At 38.1% G+C, this 19,079-nt stretch overlaps 1 protein-coding gene across 20 annotated transcripts in view; it reads left to right on the plus strand.

Moving 5' to 3' along the window:
• Nucleotides 1-19,079, plus strand: part of kif1b (kinesin family member 1B) — a 108,238-nt gene that overhangs the window by 55,846 nt on the left and 33,313 nt on the right. For 18 of the 20 annotated variants that reach the window (XM_049462816.1, XM_049462826.1, XM_049462820.1 and 15 more), the window contains 6 exons: nt 1,393-1,468; nt 5,524-5,603; nt 5,891-5,997; nt 6,681-6,764; nt 7,879-8,059; nt 8,360-8,432. In XM_049462816.1, coding sequence (XP_049318773.1) covers nt 1,393-1,468; nt 5,524-5,603; nt 5,891-5,997; nt 6,681-6,764; nt 7,879-8,059; nt 8,360-8,432 — 601 coding nt within the window. Of the gene's footprint in view, nt 1-1,392; nt 1,469-5,523; nt 5,604-5,890; nt 5,998-6,680; nt 6,765-7,878; nt 8,060-8,359; nt 8,433-11,309; nt 15,945-19,079 lie in introns of those variants that run through there. The other 2 variants (XM_022676957.2, XM_007246815.4) reach the window with 1 other exon arrangement.

Here is a 19,079-nt window from a genome sequence, read left to right on the forward strand (position 1 = left end):
TGAGTGTCTCTCTCTCTCTCTCTCTCTCTCTCTCTCTCTCTCTCTCTCTCTCTCTCTCTCTCTCTCTCTGGCTCTTCTCGCCCACGGGCAGTCACTGTCCACTGCTGCCATGTCAGCTAACACACAGCTGGTGCCAGTCTGTACCACGCTTTTAGATCACACACCAGTCAGTAAACTCATGTCATCACAGGGTGGTGTCTAAAGACTGACCAGAGTGACTGGTGTTGTTCCTACCCAAAAAAAAAAAAACAGTATCCTGCTTCTGTCAGCCTGAATTAGCCTACTTTCTCTTACTGAGGGAAGTGTGAAGATGAGGTTATGGCCAGTTCTGCTGAGGGTTGGCAGGGCAGGTTAGTGTTTGAATATCTGTTATTCTGAACGTCATGTGGAGAGTAAAGTAACACAAATTATATTTGCCAGATATTGAGAACATAAAAAAATAAAAAAAAACGTTAATTTGGTTACAATTCTTCATTCTCACATCACAATGACTACCGTATTTTTCGGACTACTAGGCGCACTTCAAGTTCTTTAATTTTCTCATAAATCGACAGTTTGCCTTGTAATCAGGTGCACCTTATGTATGAATTCTACCAGTCAGGTATTAAAGAGCAGTAAAGCCCTAAAATACCAGAACACTTAGGGTTCCTCAGTCTAGCGTTATTGGGCGGCATTTTGGGCGGCATTTAGCGCCGTTAGCGGATAATGCTAATACTGCGGTATTCTGTATGTTTATATTAAGACTGGCAATCGATTAAAAAAAAAATAGCTGTGATTTATCACAGTTTTCTTTTGAACACTAAAATATTTAATAATGAAATGTTTAATTAAAGAATCAATCTATGCCTATTTTTTTTTATAAATAAAAAATTATCTAAAAAAGTGGTACAGTGGATCAGATTAATCTGATGCATTTACATTGACAGCACTTGTTTATATTATATTTTGTACAGCCCTAAAATAACATGTAAAATATAATAATGTTCCATTGCAGTTTAATATAGCATATTCTATTACTATCTCCTTTTAAAAAAATATACATTTTAAAATTTTAAAACCTTGTGTGTAATTAGCTTTTCTGTATGGCAGGTAACAGTAGCTCATATCCAAAGTGGTGACTTACGAGTACCCTACATTTGTACAGAATGTTAATCTGAGTTACTGTAGCCTTTCTGTCAGCTCCAACCAGTCAGATCGTTCTCTGTTGACCTGTCGCATCAACAAGCTGTTCCTCTCTACAGAACTGAGTATCACCAGAGATATAAAATATCCACTACACTCTTCAGCATGACTGTGGGAACCGTGGTGAATGCATTACCACTTCTTCTGTGGCTGCAGTTGTGAGTGATTTTGACTGCTCTGTATATGATGCTTGTTTCTCTGTTTTCTCAGAGAGGCTCTCCTGGCAGAGATGGGAGTTGCCATCAGGGAGGACGGGGGAACTCTCGGTGTCTTCTCTCCTAAAAAGGTATAGCATCTGTGAAGTTCAAGGAGCTGTTGTCACCTTCTGTTGTTGCTGCAAGCAGAGAACACACATTCATTATCTCCCCCTCAGTTGACTGATGTTCTTACAAGGCTCCTTTTCAAAGCTTTCACTGTTTCTCTCATTTATCACCCTTTCACTCCTTTTATTTTTCTGTCTTCGCTTTTCTTTGACTTGCATCTTGCTGTGGATTTTTTTTATTTATTTTTTAGTTTGAACAAAACACTCCAACATCTTTGTCAATTGAAGATTTTAGTGTTTTTTCTTCTAATCAGGTTTGTATTTATGAGCAGAGTAGTTTCCCCGTGGTAATTAGCAGTGCTTTTTGTGGTAGGATGTTTTTTCTAGTAGATCCCTTGAACAGATTGTGTATATTAGACCTTTAACAAGCAGGGTGGGATTCACAAACGCCTTCCAAAAAGGCTTTCGAAGAGCCCAAACTGTAATGCGTTTTTTTGTTCTTTTAAAATACATATTCTGACCTTCACTTATGCTTTCTTTAATTAAGATTTGTTAAATTCAGGAAAACATTGGCATACAAAATTATTAAAGCATGTTTACAAACAATACTGCAGTTTAATTGCAATTAAAACATTGTGAATCTAAAGAAGACTTTTTGTTAACACTGCTTCTCATAAACCAATTTAAGGAAAGTCTTTAGAAGATATTGAAGAGTGAGGCCCAGCGTTCTTAAATACATTTTTGAAAGAAAAAAAAATCAGTAAATATGCCAATAAATTCCATTTAATTTATATACTTATAAATACTTATATACTTTATATACTTTTTTTGTTATAAGAGTATAACAGTATAATCTTAATGTGGCAAAATAAATAATATAGCATAAAATAATATAATGCAGCAAAAAATATTGCAGAATATTTAGTGCATGCATATAAACTGCAAACTAAAACAATTATACAATAAATACACCTAAAGCTTCACAGTAAATAACAGACTACTTTTAAGACAGAACAGCCCTATTATCACGATTTGGATTTTTAATATCACAATATTTCTGTATCACGATATATTGTATACGATATAATATTGCCCACCCCTAATGCAAATTAACTTTTTTTATATTTCAGTCAAGTTTTTGCAAAATTATTAAATAAGACCTTGACATGTAGTGTGACACGAGGAAACGATTACTTTGAGCAGACTACAATTTTATTCCTGTTAAATTCAAGTAAATTCAACTATTTAAACATAAAAAAATTAAAGGCTGACTGTCTGAACTCTCCAGACATTACAGTCAGCAGTGTGAGAGAAAATGTATGTAATATAAATTATTGTACAATTTTTTTTAATAATAACATGGTCTAGGAAGAATTTATGTCTTAAGATACTTTTGTGAATCCCCCACTAGCTTTGTGGTGCTTGTCTTGTCTCTGTTTACTCCAGAGTAGATCCGCTGGTTCATATTCTGGTGCAGTGCATCTGTTTGTGTGTGTATTGAGCTTTGCAAAGTAGTTCTGACTTTCTTTAGGCAAATTGTAACTCCTTTACTTGAAGTCTCACTTATTATAATGCATTTTAAACATATTGAGTGGATTTAATACGTTTGGCCAGTTCAACCAGGACATGTCTAAATCAGTATTTGAGACTGTCCGTATGTAACGCTCACTGACTCATTCAGATAAGTATCTCAGTGCTCTCTGCTCTTCACTGTATCTGAATTCATTCTAACTATAGTCGTGATTAGCGTCACTAGATGATTGTGTGCAGCAGTCATGGCAACCCCTTTTTATACTGTCTGTCTTTCTGTCGCTCTTTCTCTCTTCCTTCATCTTCTAAAAGCTGATTCTTTGTGTTAGACTTCTCGAGCTGACACACAGTGAAGCACAAAGAGGGTGAAAGACCTGAGTGAATGGAGGGAGCAGAGATGAAGGACTGATAAATAAAAAAAAAGAGACAGAGAGAGAGAAAGTGATGGGCTTTTGACGGAGCTGCCCTGCGGTAGCAGAGTGTGTCTGCTGTCCCTCAGGGAGGACGCAGCTCCTGTTTAATACACACTGCTCTCACCATTCTCAATTAAATCATTAATTTGCCCATTATCTCCACTGCTCTTTGTCCCTGCTTCTCATCAGCATAATCAGCCTGACCTGGGAACAGCCCAGCTCATCAGTTTAAACCCCTCCCTCTGCTACTGATGTGTTTGGCCTTTAATTTAGCTGTTTTTTGTCATTTCATTTGAGTCATTTCTTTTAACACACTGTTTTTCCTCCACTGCCTCTCTTCATTTCGCTCCTCCCTGTTGAATAGCCTTGCGTTGAGCGGCCTTGTGATCTCTATACAGAGTTTAATGGGGTGTTTTCCCCCAAAAAGGTTGGTGTTTTTAGATGTTTAGATGTAAGGTTGGTGCTTTTAGATGTTTAGATGTAAGGTTGGTGCTTTTAGATGTTTAGATGTATGGATTAGTGATTGTGCTCAAGGTAGAAATGTAATTGTGTTTATTTTAGAAATTTGCAATATGGTTAGTTTTAGAATTATTTTAAGAAATCATTCACTGCATTATGAAATCAAGTCCTGAAGCAGTTCAAAATTATCTATGTTAACTCAAAAAATCAAAGCATGAGTAAAGAAGCTATTTACATTTTAGTCATATATAGACAATAAAAATAAAAAAAACATGTTGGCACACATTTTATCCTTTTGTTTTGTTTCTTCCTAGCCTGTAAATTATGTTTGTAATTTTTCATGATGTTTTTGACAAATTAAAAATTTATATTTTTGTGGTTATTAGTTGTTTTTTTTTATATATAAAATAACATGAGTCTAAATTAATGATAATTGAAGTATCAGTGCCTTTTTTTCTTATATGTCCTGTAACCTCTTAAACTCTGACTTTTATCTCTATCTCCCCACCAGTTTACATACATCCATACCCGTTCAGAATATTCCAATTACAGCAACTATATTAATCTTTAAATTAAATATAAACATTTATAGGAGTAAAAGTAAAGAGTGATGTTAGGCTGCCTACATAAGTATTGCAGGCTAATAAAGGAGAGTAGGCTGAAATCGTAGCAGTCACTTGCTCTAAACTTCACCTTGCTCTCAGACTGGCCTCTCCTGCTTTTTTCTGCTTGACTGAACAGTGGCAACAAGCTCTCAAGCCAACTTCCTCTGACATCCTATCTTTAAAACAGTCTAGACACAAAACAACACAAGAAACTAAAAAAGGAAAATGAAAAAATGAAAAAGGCAAACTGGCTTCACTAACTAACTGAAGATTGCCATGTCTGTGTTCATAAACTGATTTAGATTCTGGAAAAAAAACACTGAAAACTTTAGGGAACACATGAGGAGATTGAAAAGAGTGTGTGACAAATACTAGCCAGATATAAATACTAGTCAATATATATATATATTTTGTTATTGTGACATAGAGTTTTGATTGTATTGTACTTTGCTTCATATATAAATACTTTTTATTAATTCTTGGGGGCTCAAAACTCCAAAGGACTCGCCTCCCTAATTTGACTTACTGAAGTTACTGCATTATTACTTCACTTGGTGATTCTTATCAAATAAATAGGGTAAACTTGCAGTGAAGTATATTGGTTGTCAAATGTTGTGAAACTGACATCCATAAATCCATAAAGCAATTCCTACTATTTGCTTATTTAGGAGTATTTTATCCTCTTCAATAACACAGATGCATTAAAGTATCGTAGAGAAATGATATATTGAGTATCACAGAATCACAGTATTGTAATATCGATATCATGGGCAACGTATCGTGATATACTCTGGGATTCCAACCCCTAGTAAACAAGCATTAATACATTATGTTATGCAAGTGCACAATTATATCTTATTTACTATTATTTAGTTACTCATTTATTTTGTTACATTATTTTTAACATGCATTATTCAGAAATGCTCTAAAGTCTGTAACCTCTGGTGTTATATAGAGTTTCAAGGGGTACAGTAAATCACTTGTGCACTGGTAGTGTAGTTCATACTGAGCACAGTGACTGACGGCTTGCTCTTGTCTGCATTGATTAAAGCTCCTGTCTCAATCTCCACAGACTCCTCACCTGGTTAACCTGAACGAGGATCCGCTCATGTCGGAATGTCTGCTCTACTACATCAAAGACGGAATCACACGGTATGAAAACGTTCCCTGTGCCTCTTAGCAGCCCCAAAGAGTGTGAAGCTTCATTTCAGCACCTTCAGCTTTAGCTTCTCACTTTCTACCCTCTGTTAAAGTGTAGTGAAGAGTTTCACTGGGTTTCAGAGGGTCGCTGAAGAACTCTGCTGCATTTATAATTTTTGTTTTGATCCTGGACTGTCAGGATGGGGATTGAGCCGCTGTGTTCAGGCTGCTGTTGGTCAGGAGTGCAGCTGTCCCTGTTGGCCGGGCCTCGGTGTGTGATTCTGCTCGTGTGTTGACAGGGTGGGCCAAGCAGATGCAGAGAGAAGGCAGGATATTGTTCTGAGTGGAGCGCACATCAAAGAGGAGCACTGTATCTTCCGCAGCGAAAGGAATGCCAATGGAGACGGTGAGGATTTCCTAAAACCACACAATCTGTTTCTTATTTAAGCACAGTTAAGCAGTTTCATAAATAATGTTGGTGATGAGGATCATCTGGATAGCTGATGGCCTGTTTCTGTTTTTGCTTATTGAATCCGAGCAGTTCATATTTTAACCTATAGAATTATTAGGATTTATTTCCTTACTTTTGATATATTGTTCAAATGTTGACTTAAATAAGATTTTATTTATTTAATCAAACTTTTTTTATATTTATATTTGGAATAATATAATTATAGAATCAGTAATTTTGCAGATTATTAATATTTAGTTTTATAAATTTAAAATATTTATTTGTTGTTTTTTTTTATTTCAAATTGTAAAACACTTCATTGTATTTATCACCCAGTAAATGTACATATACCTTACATACACAACCATACCTACATACACTATATGGGCCAACTACCTGCTCATAACTTTTTTTTTTTTCTTCTTCTTTTAAATCAGTGGTATTAATAAAGAGTTTACATTGCATTTGAGTCTACTGTAAAGCCAATGCTTGTAGAAGGATCATATGATCTGCCATATTTTTTTTCTTAATATAATGTATGCATTATACGTTTCAATAGATGCAAATCCTTTTATTGAACATTGTGTATCAGTGTAATCTAAAAAAAATGACTGACTGCTTCTCTGCTCTGTCTGCAGTGATTGTGATGTTGGTTCCGTGTGAGGGATCAGAGACGTATGTGAATGGCAAGCGTGTGATGGCTGCAGTCCAGCTGCGCTCAGGTGAGTCTTCCTGGTATCTGCCTTCATGTCATACACCTCCAGTCAGCTTTAGCGCTGTCACACTGTAGAGTGTAGCATGTTTACATAAAACACAGGCCACTGAGAAAGATCCTTACATTGACTTTGTATTTGTAGTAATTCTGAGTAAATTGACCTCAAATCAGTATTCAGAGTTTAACTTAATTAATTATGATTAGTTGCTTTGTTGCTGTGCTTTGGTTTGTTGGCTCTGTGTTTGATGCTTCCATGTTAAAGTCTGGATTGGATGGAGTGAGGTGACTATATATGTGGAAGTATGTTTTAACCAGAGACTGTAAAAAAAGATGGACGCAATGTTGCCGTTTCCATTCATTCAATGAAAATGAAGCCAAAATCTTCTGCCATGTTTGCGATCCTGACACCCGATTCTGTGGGAGGGAGAAAGGCTGTGTTGAGTCAGCCTGCTCATTTAAATAACTCCGCCCCTGAGAGCTGCCTCGCGGTCACAGACTGCAGAGCGGGGCGGAGCGGAGCTGGCGGTCTGTTATTGGTCCCGCCCATAACCAGCCCTTTTACAATAACCACACCTTTTTTGAATAGAGCTGAATAACCTTTTAAAAAACGAGTTCTGTGGGGATATAAAAATGTGACAATATAAGCAGAGGTTACACTAGCTGTTGCATTTAAATAATGGAGGTAGAATTATAGTATATTGGGGAAAAAAAACGTGATTGAAAGCCATTGAAACCTATGGGGATGGGTGGGGTTACACAGCTTTCTGAAACCGAACAGCAGGGGCGCCCGACCTGTGGTGGCTTCATTTTTGAGAGGCGATGCTCTGTCCAGCTATATACAGTCTATGGTTTTAACACAAAGTCAATAATAATAAAAAAAAAAACTTACAATCAATTACATTAGGTATTTTGAATGTGCAATAGCTTCAAACTGTCTGTTTTACTTAATTTTTCAATTAGCTGCTAATTTTGATTAGTTTTATACAAATTCCTTATTAATTTTTCCAATATTTTGCATCCTTCACATTGAATTCCATAAACAACAAAAATGATCCACTTTGAAAAAAGTCACAGCAACATAAGTAAAGGGTACCAAAAATGTCCTGTTCCTCATTTCTCAGGTAACCGTATAATCATGGGAAAGAACCATGTGTTCCGCTTCAATCACCCTGAGCAGGCACGTGCTGAGCGAGAGAAGACCCCAACAGCTGAGACCCCCGTAGAGCCTGTGGACTGGACCTTTGCCCAGAGAGAGCTGCTGGAGAAGCAGGGCATCGATATGAAGCAGGAGATGGAGAAGAGGTAACGCAGGCCGCGAGGGCTTAGGGTTTAGGCAAAGGAGGGAAAAGATGTCTAATATTGACTTGAGGATAAAAAGCTAAGCGCTGTAGACACTGATACGTGTGTGTTTATCACCAAATCCACCCCGTCTACTCGGGACAAAGTCTGTGCTCCTTGCACTGTAAGCTCTGTTATGGAGCCTGGTCTGTGCACACATATGAATTGGATTATTCTGAAGGGGATTATTTTGTGACTAGAGAAAAAAAAACTCAGCTCCGAGCAGCTCTCTCATGCATGTGTCCTGCATTGTATTATATGTAGGCTTACTGAGATGGAGATCCTGTACAAAAAAGAGAAGGAGGAGGCCGATCAGCTGCTTGAGCAACAGAGACTGGTAAGACTGATTCTATTTGCTCTGTATTTCTACAGATTTAGCATTTATTCAGTGACTGTTCAGTTAGACCATGGTGTTCTTTTTGGAATGTGGCTTGTTTTTTAAATGTTTATAGAACAGCCAGTAAAATAACAGTGTGGTTTATGGTTTAATGTTGAGAAATGTGCTGTTCTGTATTTGTCATAATGCTCCCTTTTATATGTTGATTGGGGAGGGAAACACATTTACAACAAAATTATAACAAAAGGTCCAGTAGATTTTTTTTTCAAATTACTTGGAAGTAAACCTGTTTGCATTGATGTATATTAATGTTTTCTGGTAAAATTTAAAATACCATTTTGGAGGTATAAGATTTTTAGTGACGTATAAACATATATACACATATACAGCTCTGAAAAAAAATTAAGAGACCACTTTAGTTTTTGAATCAGTTTCTATGATTTTGCTATTTATAGGTCTATGTTTGAGAACATTGGCCGCAATGAACATTGTTTTTTTTTTTATTCTATAAACTACAGACAACATTTCTCTTAAATTCTAAATAAAAAGATTGTTATTTGGATCATTTCTTTGCAAAAATGAGAAATGGCTAAAATTACAAAAAAGATGTAAAAGTTCATATTCGTAAACTTTTAATAGTTCAGAAATCGATATTTGGTGGAATAACCCTGGTATTTAATTCGTTTTCATGCATCATGGCATGTTCTCCTCCACCAGTCTTACACACTGCTTTTAGAGAACTTTATGCTTTACACTCCTGGTGCAAAAATTCAAGCAGTTCAGTTTGGTTTGATGTCTTGTGATCATCCATCTTCTTCTTGATTATATTCCAGAGGTTTTCAATTTGGTAAAATCAAAGAAACTAATCATTTTTAAGTGGTCGCTTATTTTTTCCAGAGCGGTATGTATAGTGTGTATATATGTATAAATATATATGTAAGATTGTAGTTTTCTATTGTGCTCTGCCAAAGTCCAACCAGCACTAATTCTGCACTCTTACCTCTGACATCTTGAGACTTTTGTGTGTGTGTGTACTTGTGTGTGAGAGAAACACTTCTCCCAGTGCATGACTGAACCTCTTTGCATGGAAATGAAATCCACTCTGTCTGGATTGAGATACGGAGAGGCGGGGAGAAATTAATTTACCCCCTCCGTTCCTGAGATGAACTGAATTGCAAAAGCCATTTGATATGGTGGATATCAGATTTTCTCCAGGTTTTCCAATAGATTCTTGTTTTCATTACTCTTTCCTAGATTTAAAGAACTGAATCTTGCAAAACAGCATCAGGAAAACGCCAAACATGCTTTTTAAACATCATCAGTTTCTCAAAATCATGATCAGTTTAGTTTATTCAAAACTGATCAAATTAGAACCATGCATATATTTTTCTCAGTATTGGCCACAGTAATAACTTTTTTAAAATGTATAAACGTCTGCCATTCAGTTATGCCTAATTTTTGCCTAAATTGTATAAACTGTGTGCTTTAATTCTGTTGCTGCCTTTGCATGGTCTGTTTTTTAAGTAGCATGTTCTCTTAACAGTTTTTATTTCTGAAGTGTGTGTGTAGAACCTGTCGTTAGTATTTGTTGCTGAGCAGTGTCGTTAAACTGGTCAGCCTTGAGTCGGCTTTTGATTTGCTCAAGTAGATTTCTGTTTGTTTCTGTTTGAGTTTGATGGCTCTTCAATGCAGTTGCTGATATCTCCAATGCATTGTGATAATAACCCAAGATTTCTGCTGTAGTTGATGAAGGCTAGTGACAATGTGGTTTCTCATTGATTTCTGTAGCCTATTCCTTGAGTTCTACACGTCTGAACGGACACAAAGGGCATGCTTGAACACAGTTTTTTCTGTGCTGGGGTCCTAATCAATGATGACAAGCGCTCCAATGCTCTGGTTGTCTCATCAAACCAATCACACCCATACAACATGACACTCAAACATGACACACTGCACTCACAACGCAATTGCAATTACTCGGTCACCACCTGTCTCCTGTTAGCGTCTTTGCTATCTGGCAACGATTTGTACTGTGCTCTGCATACCTGACCTGGAAAAATGAGAAACTGCATTTTCTCTCAAACTAACTTCTTAACTGTAGTGGATGAAATCGATGCTTTTAACTTCTTTCCAGCCTGTCCTTCCTCTCTCTTTCTCTCTGCACTGACCCGTAATAAACACGCAAGAGTCTTCTAACCCACTGCTAGAGCTATTCTCAACACCACAACCAAATCTCCAGCAACGACTTCCAATGGGGGATGCTCCAAATCTCCAGTGGCTTTTGCTGCATGTCTCTGAAGCATGTTTGGGGTGCAGCTTTCAAGTTTACAAAGTGAAGAGGAGATGAGCAGATGTCTTTTTTTTAACAGAGTAAAAGTCAACCAGAGCAACATCTGTCCCCTTTTTGTTCACATTTTGCTCATATCATGATTACTTTAATATTGATATGCAACTTGGGAACCCTGCTTTGTCTTTACCTTTTAGGATCAATTATTTTTCAGCAGAGTGACATTCAGTTTAACAAACAGCTCATGAATAATTGGATATCACTAAACACCTTTATTACCTTTATTACCTTGCTGTGCATGTTTAGTTTATATCTGAACGAGCTTTGGAAAAATTAATATTAACACACATGTAATACAATTCCTATCAGAATGAACTGTTAAAATGTTATAGGTAATATGTCAGATAAACAGCATTTTAAATTTTTAAATAAATAAATTCCACAGCTGCAGATGTTCCCATTTTGCATATCGCCACTCGTGTCCATTCTTTACAGAAAACATACCTTTTGATTTGATCTCATTTTAATTTTTCCATTTTGTTCCGCACTTTTTTTTTTTTGGTTTTTGTTTCCTGTTTTGTTCTTTCAAGGATGGAGACTCTGATAGTGGCGATGACTCTGATAAAAGGTCATGCGAGGAGAGCTGGAGACTCATCACCTCCCTGCGGGAGAAGCTGCCTCCCAGCAAACTCCAAACCATAGTCAAAAAATGTGGCTTACCCAGCAGTGGCAAAAGAAGAGAGCCCGTAAAAATGTACCAGGTCCCCCAGCGCCGGCGCCTTACCAAGGACTCCAAGTGGGTGACCATCTCTGATTTGAAGATCCAGGCAGTTAAGGAGATCTGCTACGAGGTGGCACTGAACGATTTCCGCCACAGTCGACAAGAGATTGAAGCTTTGGCCATCGTGAAGATGAAGGAACTGTGTGCCACGTACAATAAGAAAGACCCCAACGAGCGAGACTCCTGGCGAGCCGTCGCTCGGGATGTCTGGGACACGGTGGGAGTCGGGGATGAGCGCATCGAAGATGTGCTCGTCAACGGCAAAGGCGTGTCAGACATGGACGACCTCAAAGTTCACATAGACAAGCTTGAAGACATCTTGGAAGAGGTGAAGAAGCAGAACAACATGAAGGATGAAGAGATCCGTGCCCTCAGAAACAAGATGGTAAAGATGGAGAAGGTTCTTCCTCTGATCTCAGCTGATGGCCAAGAGAAGACCAGTCCTGGGGTAACAATGAGGGCTCGCAGTGCAAGCGAAGGCAAGGCTCCGTACGAGGACAGACCTGAAGGAGGTGATCAAGCAGATGAGCAAGCATCCAAGATGGCGGGCGACGATTCCTCTCTCAAGCGTGGGCACATGCGCTGGATGCGGCAGGAGCAGGTGCGGTTGAAGAACCTCCAACAGCAAGAGATTTCCAAGCAACTCCGCAGGCAGAGTGGCCCCCACCGCTTCATCCCACCAGAGGACCGTAAGCTTCGCTTCCCTTTCAAGAGTAACCCCAAACATCGCAACTCCTGGAGTCCTGGCACGCACATCATTATCACTGATGAGCAAGTGATCGAGTTGAAGGTTCCCAAAGAGTCGGTGCAGGAGGAGGACGTTACAGAGGGAGAGGACACTCAGGAGAAGGCAGGGCCTTCTCTCTTTTCCCACCCTCCTCTTCCCAGCCCATCAGGGCAGCGAAGATGCAAAGATCTAGAGCAAGGCCTGAGCCATAGACACAACCAAGGCCACAGGAGCAAGCAACCCCACGAGAGAGGCCGCAGCAACTCCTTCAACAGCAGCAGCCAGAGGTCCTCGGGCTCCATGGAGTCTCTAAACTCCGGGGACAGGAAGCAGCAGCCTCCACAGCAAGCTTTCTACCAGCCACGCTACAACCAAAACCAACCTCAGCATCATTCTTACCCTCATCCTCATCACCACCATCATCATCAACAGCAGCAGCAGCACCCACAGCCCTATCATTACAGCAACGACGGCAGCTACAACTACCACCAGCAACATGCGCACAACCAGCAGTCTAGCCACCACAACAGCTTTCAAACTCCACCCCGCATGCGTAGACAAATGTCGGCCCCTAATTTGAAGGGAGGACGGGAAACCGCAGTGTGAATGGGATGGGAGCGAGGTGTACTGTTGTTCTACTGAAGTGTATACATAGCACTACGTTCACATCACACAGACTTCCAGAGATAAATCACAGCATTGGACAGCTTGTCCTCATTGGTCACACTGCCAGAAATCTGGCTTATTTGCAGTATTTACAGTATTTTGTGTTATTGGTCCTTAATGCTCCAAATTACAGCAGTTTGCCCAAGAAAAGTATGTTTTGATAATTTTATTAGATTTTGTTTGGTCCCCTAATTGGCTGGTAATGTCTGTAGCATCAGGAGGGCTTTTTGAAGATTTCTATGCCACACTGGAATAAGAATACTTGTAGAACCAGTCAGTCTTTGTACCAATCATTTACTCTTAATTGAAAAATTACTGAAGGTCACCAGCTCATAATTGAAATATCCCAACACAATTTATGAATAGGGATGCACTGAATTAAAAACTTTGTCCGAAACTGAACAAAATAAAACCTTTGGCTGAAGGTTGAGTACCGAATACTGAACACTGATCAAATAATATAATGAAAACCTGTGAAAAACACATTATACCTAAAATTATAACTTATTCTAAGTGTGTGTTCATTTAATTTAACTTATGTTAAGCATAAAAATGCATTTGAACCTGCTGTTTGTCAGCTCTCCTTTGTGGCTCTCTGCCATATTGTACACAACAGTAGTCAAACACAGTGCCACTAGGGCAGGAGATGGTTTCTGCTGCTAAAAAAAAACAAATCCCAATGTTAGAATAAACACTCTGCAATATGACTTACGGTATTGTTTGGTACAAATTATTTAGTGTTGCCAAATAGTCGGTGCATCCCTATTTTTGATTATATTAAGATTCTTCAGAACTTCAGTTCAACAGTATTTCCATTCAAGGTTTTTGCTGCTTTTCTCATAATATTTGCAATCCTAAATATAACCACTACTCAACCACCACTACTCACAGTTTAAACTATGATAATAAATGACCTAAACTCGGGGTCTTTACTTACTTGAATTTTTATTCATAATAGGAAGTAGCACTACATCTGCATTTCAGTCATATTTATGTAGAACATATTCAACTGAAACATGACATCCAAGGAATGCTGGAATAACTTGGGTCAAAGGTATATAGTTCAAATTACCTACCTGGATATGTGTTAGCCCTTGAACTTGAAGAGTTCCACAAGTGCAGCCAATGTTGTTCTGGTTTTCTGCATAGTGAAGAAAGTTTCAGTTAAAAATCTTTATGGGTCATCTTACATTTTGTTTCATTTTGATTTAGATTTTCACATTTAGTGAATAAAGGAAGAATTTGAATGTACTGTGGATTTGTAAAAGGCCTTGATCTTTTAAGTCAAGTTAAGCCTTACGTAAAGTGTTCTTACAAAGTATTTTGGAAAATAGAAAGAAAGAAAAATGGTTAAAAAAAAGTGCCTTATTGGGTCGCCCATATCTTACTAACCATTAAGGTTAGCCTCTTTCTGCTCTTGCCTATTTTTTATGCTAATATGAAATATGTAGGTAATGTAGTTTTTCAGAGATACTATAGCATTAGTGCAGTAAAATGTTTTTTTAAAAAAGAAGCAATTAATTAGAGTTGTATTTCTGCCCATTTTAGTTTGTAAATAGCTTAGCAATTAATCTTTTTCCATAAAGTTCTGCTCTTTCTTTCTTTCCTGCGGCGAGTTAGTTCCGCATGCATGTCCAAAAAGACAATTTAGCAGTGTTTTCAGAGAAAACTGCAGCACTGCAAATGGGAGTCTGCTTTGCTGTGCGCTTTGCTTCTATTGTTCCTCTCCAATGTCTGCTGCACTCTGAACCTCAATGCAGGGGGGCATTCAGTTCCCACGGGGATGGAGGCAGTGGTCTAGAACGATCCTCTCTTAGAAATAGCCTGAAAATAGAACCCTTTGCCCATCTCTAGACACAAACACTGCATGATTTAGAATCACATTTGTTTTCTGGTGGCCCAAATATGTGCACAGTGAACCCAGCCAGCAGAACCTTCTCGAGCTGGAGGTGTCCTACAGGGCAGTTGCAATGGTTTCCTGTGGTGCTTTCCTCATTTTTAGAGAAGAGCGATAGTGAAGAGCATTTCTATGCATTTTCTTTTTGTTTATTTAAAAAAAAACAATGAAAGACAAATCAGTGCTGTGTTCTTTCATTTATCAAATCTCAGTCTAACTCTTTTCCCTCCTGTGTTTGTTATTAATTTCTATATATGATGCAACTGAGAGTGCAGCTCCCATGTTGGTGCATAGCCTCCAGTTTCTCCTCCTCCTCCTTTGAGCAGAATCCCAATCAGAATGATGCTGCTGTTTATCGTAACTGCCAAGCCACTGTTTTTTTCTTTTTTTTTGCCTTAATATGGTTATGTAATTGGTTCATTTGCTATGTTTGCTTCATTTGCACAGCACACATGCTGTGTGTCTGCAGATCACATGCTTCCTATCTGCTCAGTAAGTGTCCTGGAGAAACAGAAGCTCACCTGACTTTGCTATAGAGCTTGAATTGTTCAGTGTGCTGGAAAATAGGAAAGGCCTTATCTGTATGTGATGCCTGAGCGATATTAAGAAAATTAAAGAAAAAGAGAAAACAAAAAAATATATGTAATGTTTAAATTCTCTTGCTCAATCATCTTCCAATGTAGCATTTTTTTTTAAAGAGAAGTGCTTGAAAATTGCTGCACGTTGGATCTGCCGCTCGTCAGTGAGACCTTGTTGTTGCCGTTTTAATGCCATAAATGACTATCAGAGATCACGCGGTTCCTCTCCTCCAATAGGGAATGTTGCGTTGAACATGTACAGTGCTGACCGCAACTCCAGCTAGAACAAGGACAGCTGAGGATATTGTACAAAGTGAAACGGACAATGTATATTGTTCTTTTTAAAAATGAACAGTCAGATTTCAGTCTGTTCAGTGTTTATATGCAATGGTGATATTAAGTGCCTCCAAATGGCTGTGTAACATGTTGCTTTTTCTGAAACAAAAAATCAGTGTTTTGTGCAAACTATGAATTTTGGTGTTCACATGATTTTGCTGGTTTACTTGAGAAGGCTGTGTCACGCTGTGGTTGATTTTAAATCTCAATCAATGACTGAAATAAAGAAAGGCAACAGTCTGACTGCAGTTGTATGTGGACACTTTTAAAACAATGTTTTGTTGTTCTTGAATACATTGTCTATAGATTTTAGTTTGTTTACTTGTAAGCATGCCAGCAGCTATTTATAAGTCTTATTTGTACCAGTTTGGACCCTCTTAGATACTTCCAAAAAACAGAATTCCATCTCCATCTTCCATTTTTCAGTCAGTAAAAACCTTCATCATGCCAGTGCTGGTAGCATTGTTTAACAGAGGTGGGGGTGAGGTAATACCAGGGAGTGCAGGTTACTAAATTGGAAAGAAAATGGAAAAAGTCAAAAGCCACTTAGTCTTAGTCACTAAAAGTTTAAGAAATAATATTGGAAAAAACAACAATTCTAGGTTTAGGATGATTTATCTCTTATTATTATACAGGACTGTGCAGAGTATAATTTCAGTGTAGTCATCACAAAGGAATCCATATTTGTAGTGAACGTGATGAAAAATATCTATTTTTATTTTTTTTTAATCAAACAATGTTGTTTTTACATTATCATGCAGCCCTAGTATTATATAGTGGTGTTTTTAATACTACGTTATTGGACACACTTGAACCAGGATTAATGGCCAAAGTTTTACATCATCAGCCTGGAATACAGTCTTCCTGCTGCACAGTACTGGACACAGAGCTGCAGTAAAAACATACAGACTGAGCCGCTGTCAGGTGAACATGAAACATTAGGTACAGCCACACAACTACAGCACAGATTATCACTCTAGTGTGGGAGTGGAGAGCAGAGTTATATTAGCGTGAGGTGTGGGAGGGGAGGGCGGGGTCTCACAGGTTGAGTGTAAAATGAAGAATCTTCAAGGCTGACAGACTCCACAATTGATTTTTAATGTGAAATGGATTAAAAGAAAAAAGAAATCGAGTGCAAGAGAGGCTCCACTCCACTCAATTTCAAAATAAGCCACTAACACTAATAATGCAAAAACAAAAATAATTGACACAATTAGTGATTTGTTGTTTTGATTAGAAAGCTGCTTTTAAGTTTTGTGATCTGATACACCACTATTCCTGTAGTGATGCATTGACAAGTAAAAAAAAAAAAGTTTCTTATTCATGGACTATTGGCAGACAATGAACACAGTATTAAATTTTGATAAATGATTTAGTTAAGTTTAAGTATTAGGTCATGGCCAATGATATATCAAATTTGTCTGTCCTTTGGCACAGCAGACACAAACGTATGCCAGTGTTTTTAGATTAGACATCATTTTAACAGATATCACTCATGTGGAGGACTATTACATGAAGTAAAACCTCACTGTCAGCAGATACAGGCATGGAATTATTGGGTTTTTGGTCTAAGCCTGCAGTTTTTAGATCAGTGCATCACTGCTATTAACTTCCCTTAATTCAGTTAGTGGTAAAGCAGCAGTTACTGATGCTTTTAGAGTTTTAGAGTCATTACATCATCTCCATTAATGATCCAACCCCTAATTTAAAGAAAGAAGAGTGCAAAAGACTCTGGGAACTCTGAGGAATAAGAACCCACTGCTCAGTGAAGAGGAGATAGAGCAGAAGAAAGGTAGGGGTGTATGTGAGAAAGAGAGAGAGAGAGAGAGGGAGAGAGGGAGTGAAAGGGCTGCTCTGTTCTCAGAGCAGTGGAAAAAATACGATGAGCTCATTGGCCATAGCTACATGTGTGATGACTCACAAGCAGTGGACCATCTGTAGCACAGCTCATAGCCCTGACCTTTCTGTAATTAAACATTTTATTAGTGGTCAAAAGAAATGAGCAAATGTATGTGCACAATAGCAGCTGCTCTCATTCATCCCTGAGGACATGGCAAATAATCTTCTGTATTTGAGGCAACATTCTATCTGTAGAATAAATCTTTAGTGCAATTTGTTCAACATTATGCTCGTGTTGGGCAGTTTGGGAGAAGAATATTTTAGATTATTAAATAAAACATGACCCCAAATTAGATTTTAATACCATCTTCCACTATTCACTACCCGTTACAATTAATAGGGGTGTAACAATACATCAGAAATAGTAAACTGTCCAATGCAATGAGATCATGATCCACAATCTTGCTGATTCAAACTCTAGTCTTATTAGTAGATGATTAAGCAATAACTCGGAGCACTGGCATTCCACATTTCAAAGAATAGGAACTTGAATTTTTGGTCCATAACTTTTGCCATGTTCTTTGGAATGAATGCTGCAGGATATGTGTGTGGGGTCTCCTGAATGCCAGATGCCACCAGTGAAAAAACCTGGAAACATCATGGAATTTAAAAATGGCAATTTTCAGGCCTGGATAAGTTTTGGCAAAATAAAATACCCAGAAAGTTTTGGTAAAGTCATGGATATTTGGTCTACAAATCTTTGTTTCTGTTTATCGATGATAAAAACAATTCCATGCCTTTTATAAGTAAGCAAAATGGTGATGGTGGCAACAGTGGAAAGAGGAACCTATCCTCCTCTGGTCGATCCGGACAATACAAACAAATAATAGTTATGTATTATGATCAGGACATCACCAGTTGAATCCTGCATATGTAGCTTGCCATCGGCGACCAGAGCCCTGAGAGAGCACAATTGGTCTTGCTCTCTCTGAGTCTCTCAGTACAAGGCGTCTATGAGCTGATGTATCAGAACCGAGTCGCTGCACTTTCCTCCGAGCGTGCGGACTACTCAGCAATGCTGCATCAGCAGCAGTTCAGGTGGAGAGGTGGAGGCATCACTAGTGATAAGGGTTGTCCTAATGAGTGAGTTGGGTATTTGGCCATGTAAATTGGGGAGAAATGGGAAACAAATTTAACTAAAATGATATAAAAATAACAGTTATGTATAGACATAATTGCTCTTTGTTCAAATTTAGTTATATTGATAGAATATTAAATTATGAATCTCATTTTAATAATGCAGTATAAATGTGGGCTGAGATGTTACAACCCTGATATTTTCTGATTTAGTAGTAGTAATTAATTTTATTCAGTTCGTCTTACATTTGGTGTTCATTGGATGGCTGATTGTGCGTCATATTAGAGTGCAGAACTGGTGCTGGGATGGACAAAACACAGTAAGTAGGAGTTTACATTTCTATTTGGGCTGAAAAAAAATTAATACTTTTATAACTGATTGGATATTAATAGCCCAAT

The sequence above is a fragment of the Astyanax mexicanus genome, chromosome 13, assembly GCF_023375975.1.
Source record: "Astyanax mexicanus isolate ESR-SI-001 chromosome 13, AstMex3_surface, whole genome shotgun sequence".
Lineage (NCBI taxonomy): Eukaryota > Metazoa > Chordata > Actinopteri > Characiformes > Acestrorhamphidae > Astyanax > Astyanax mexicanus.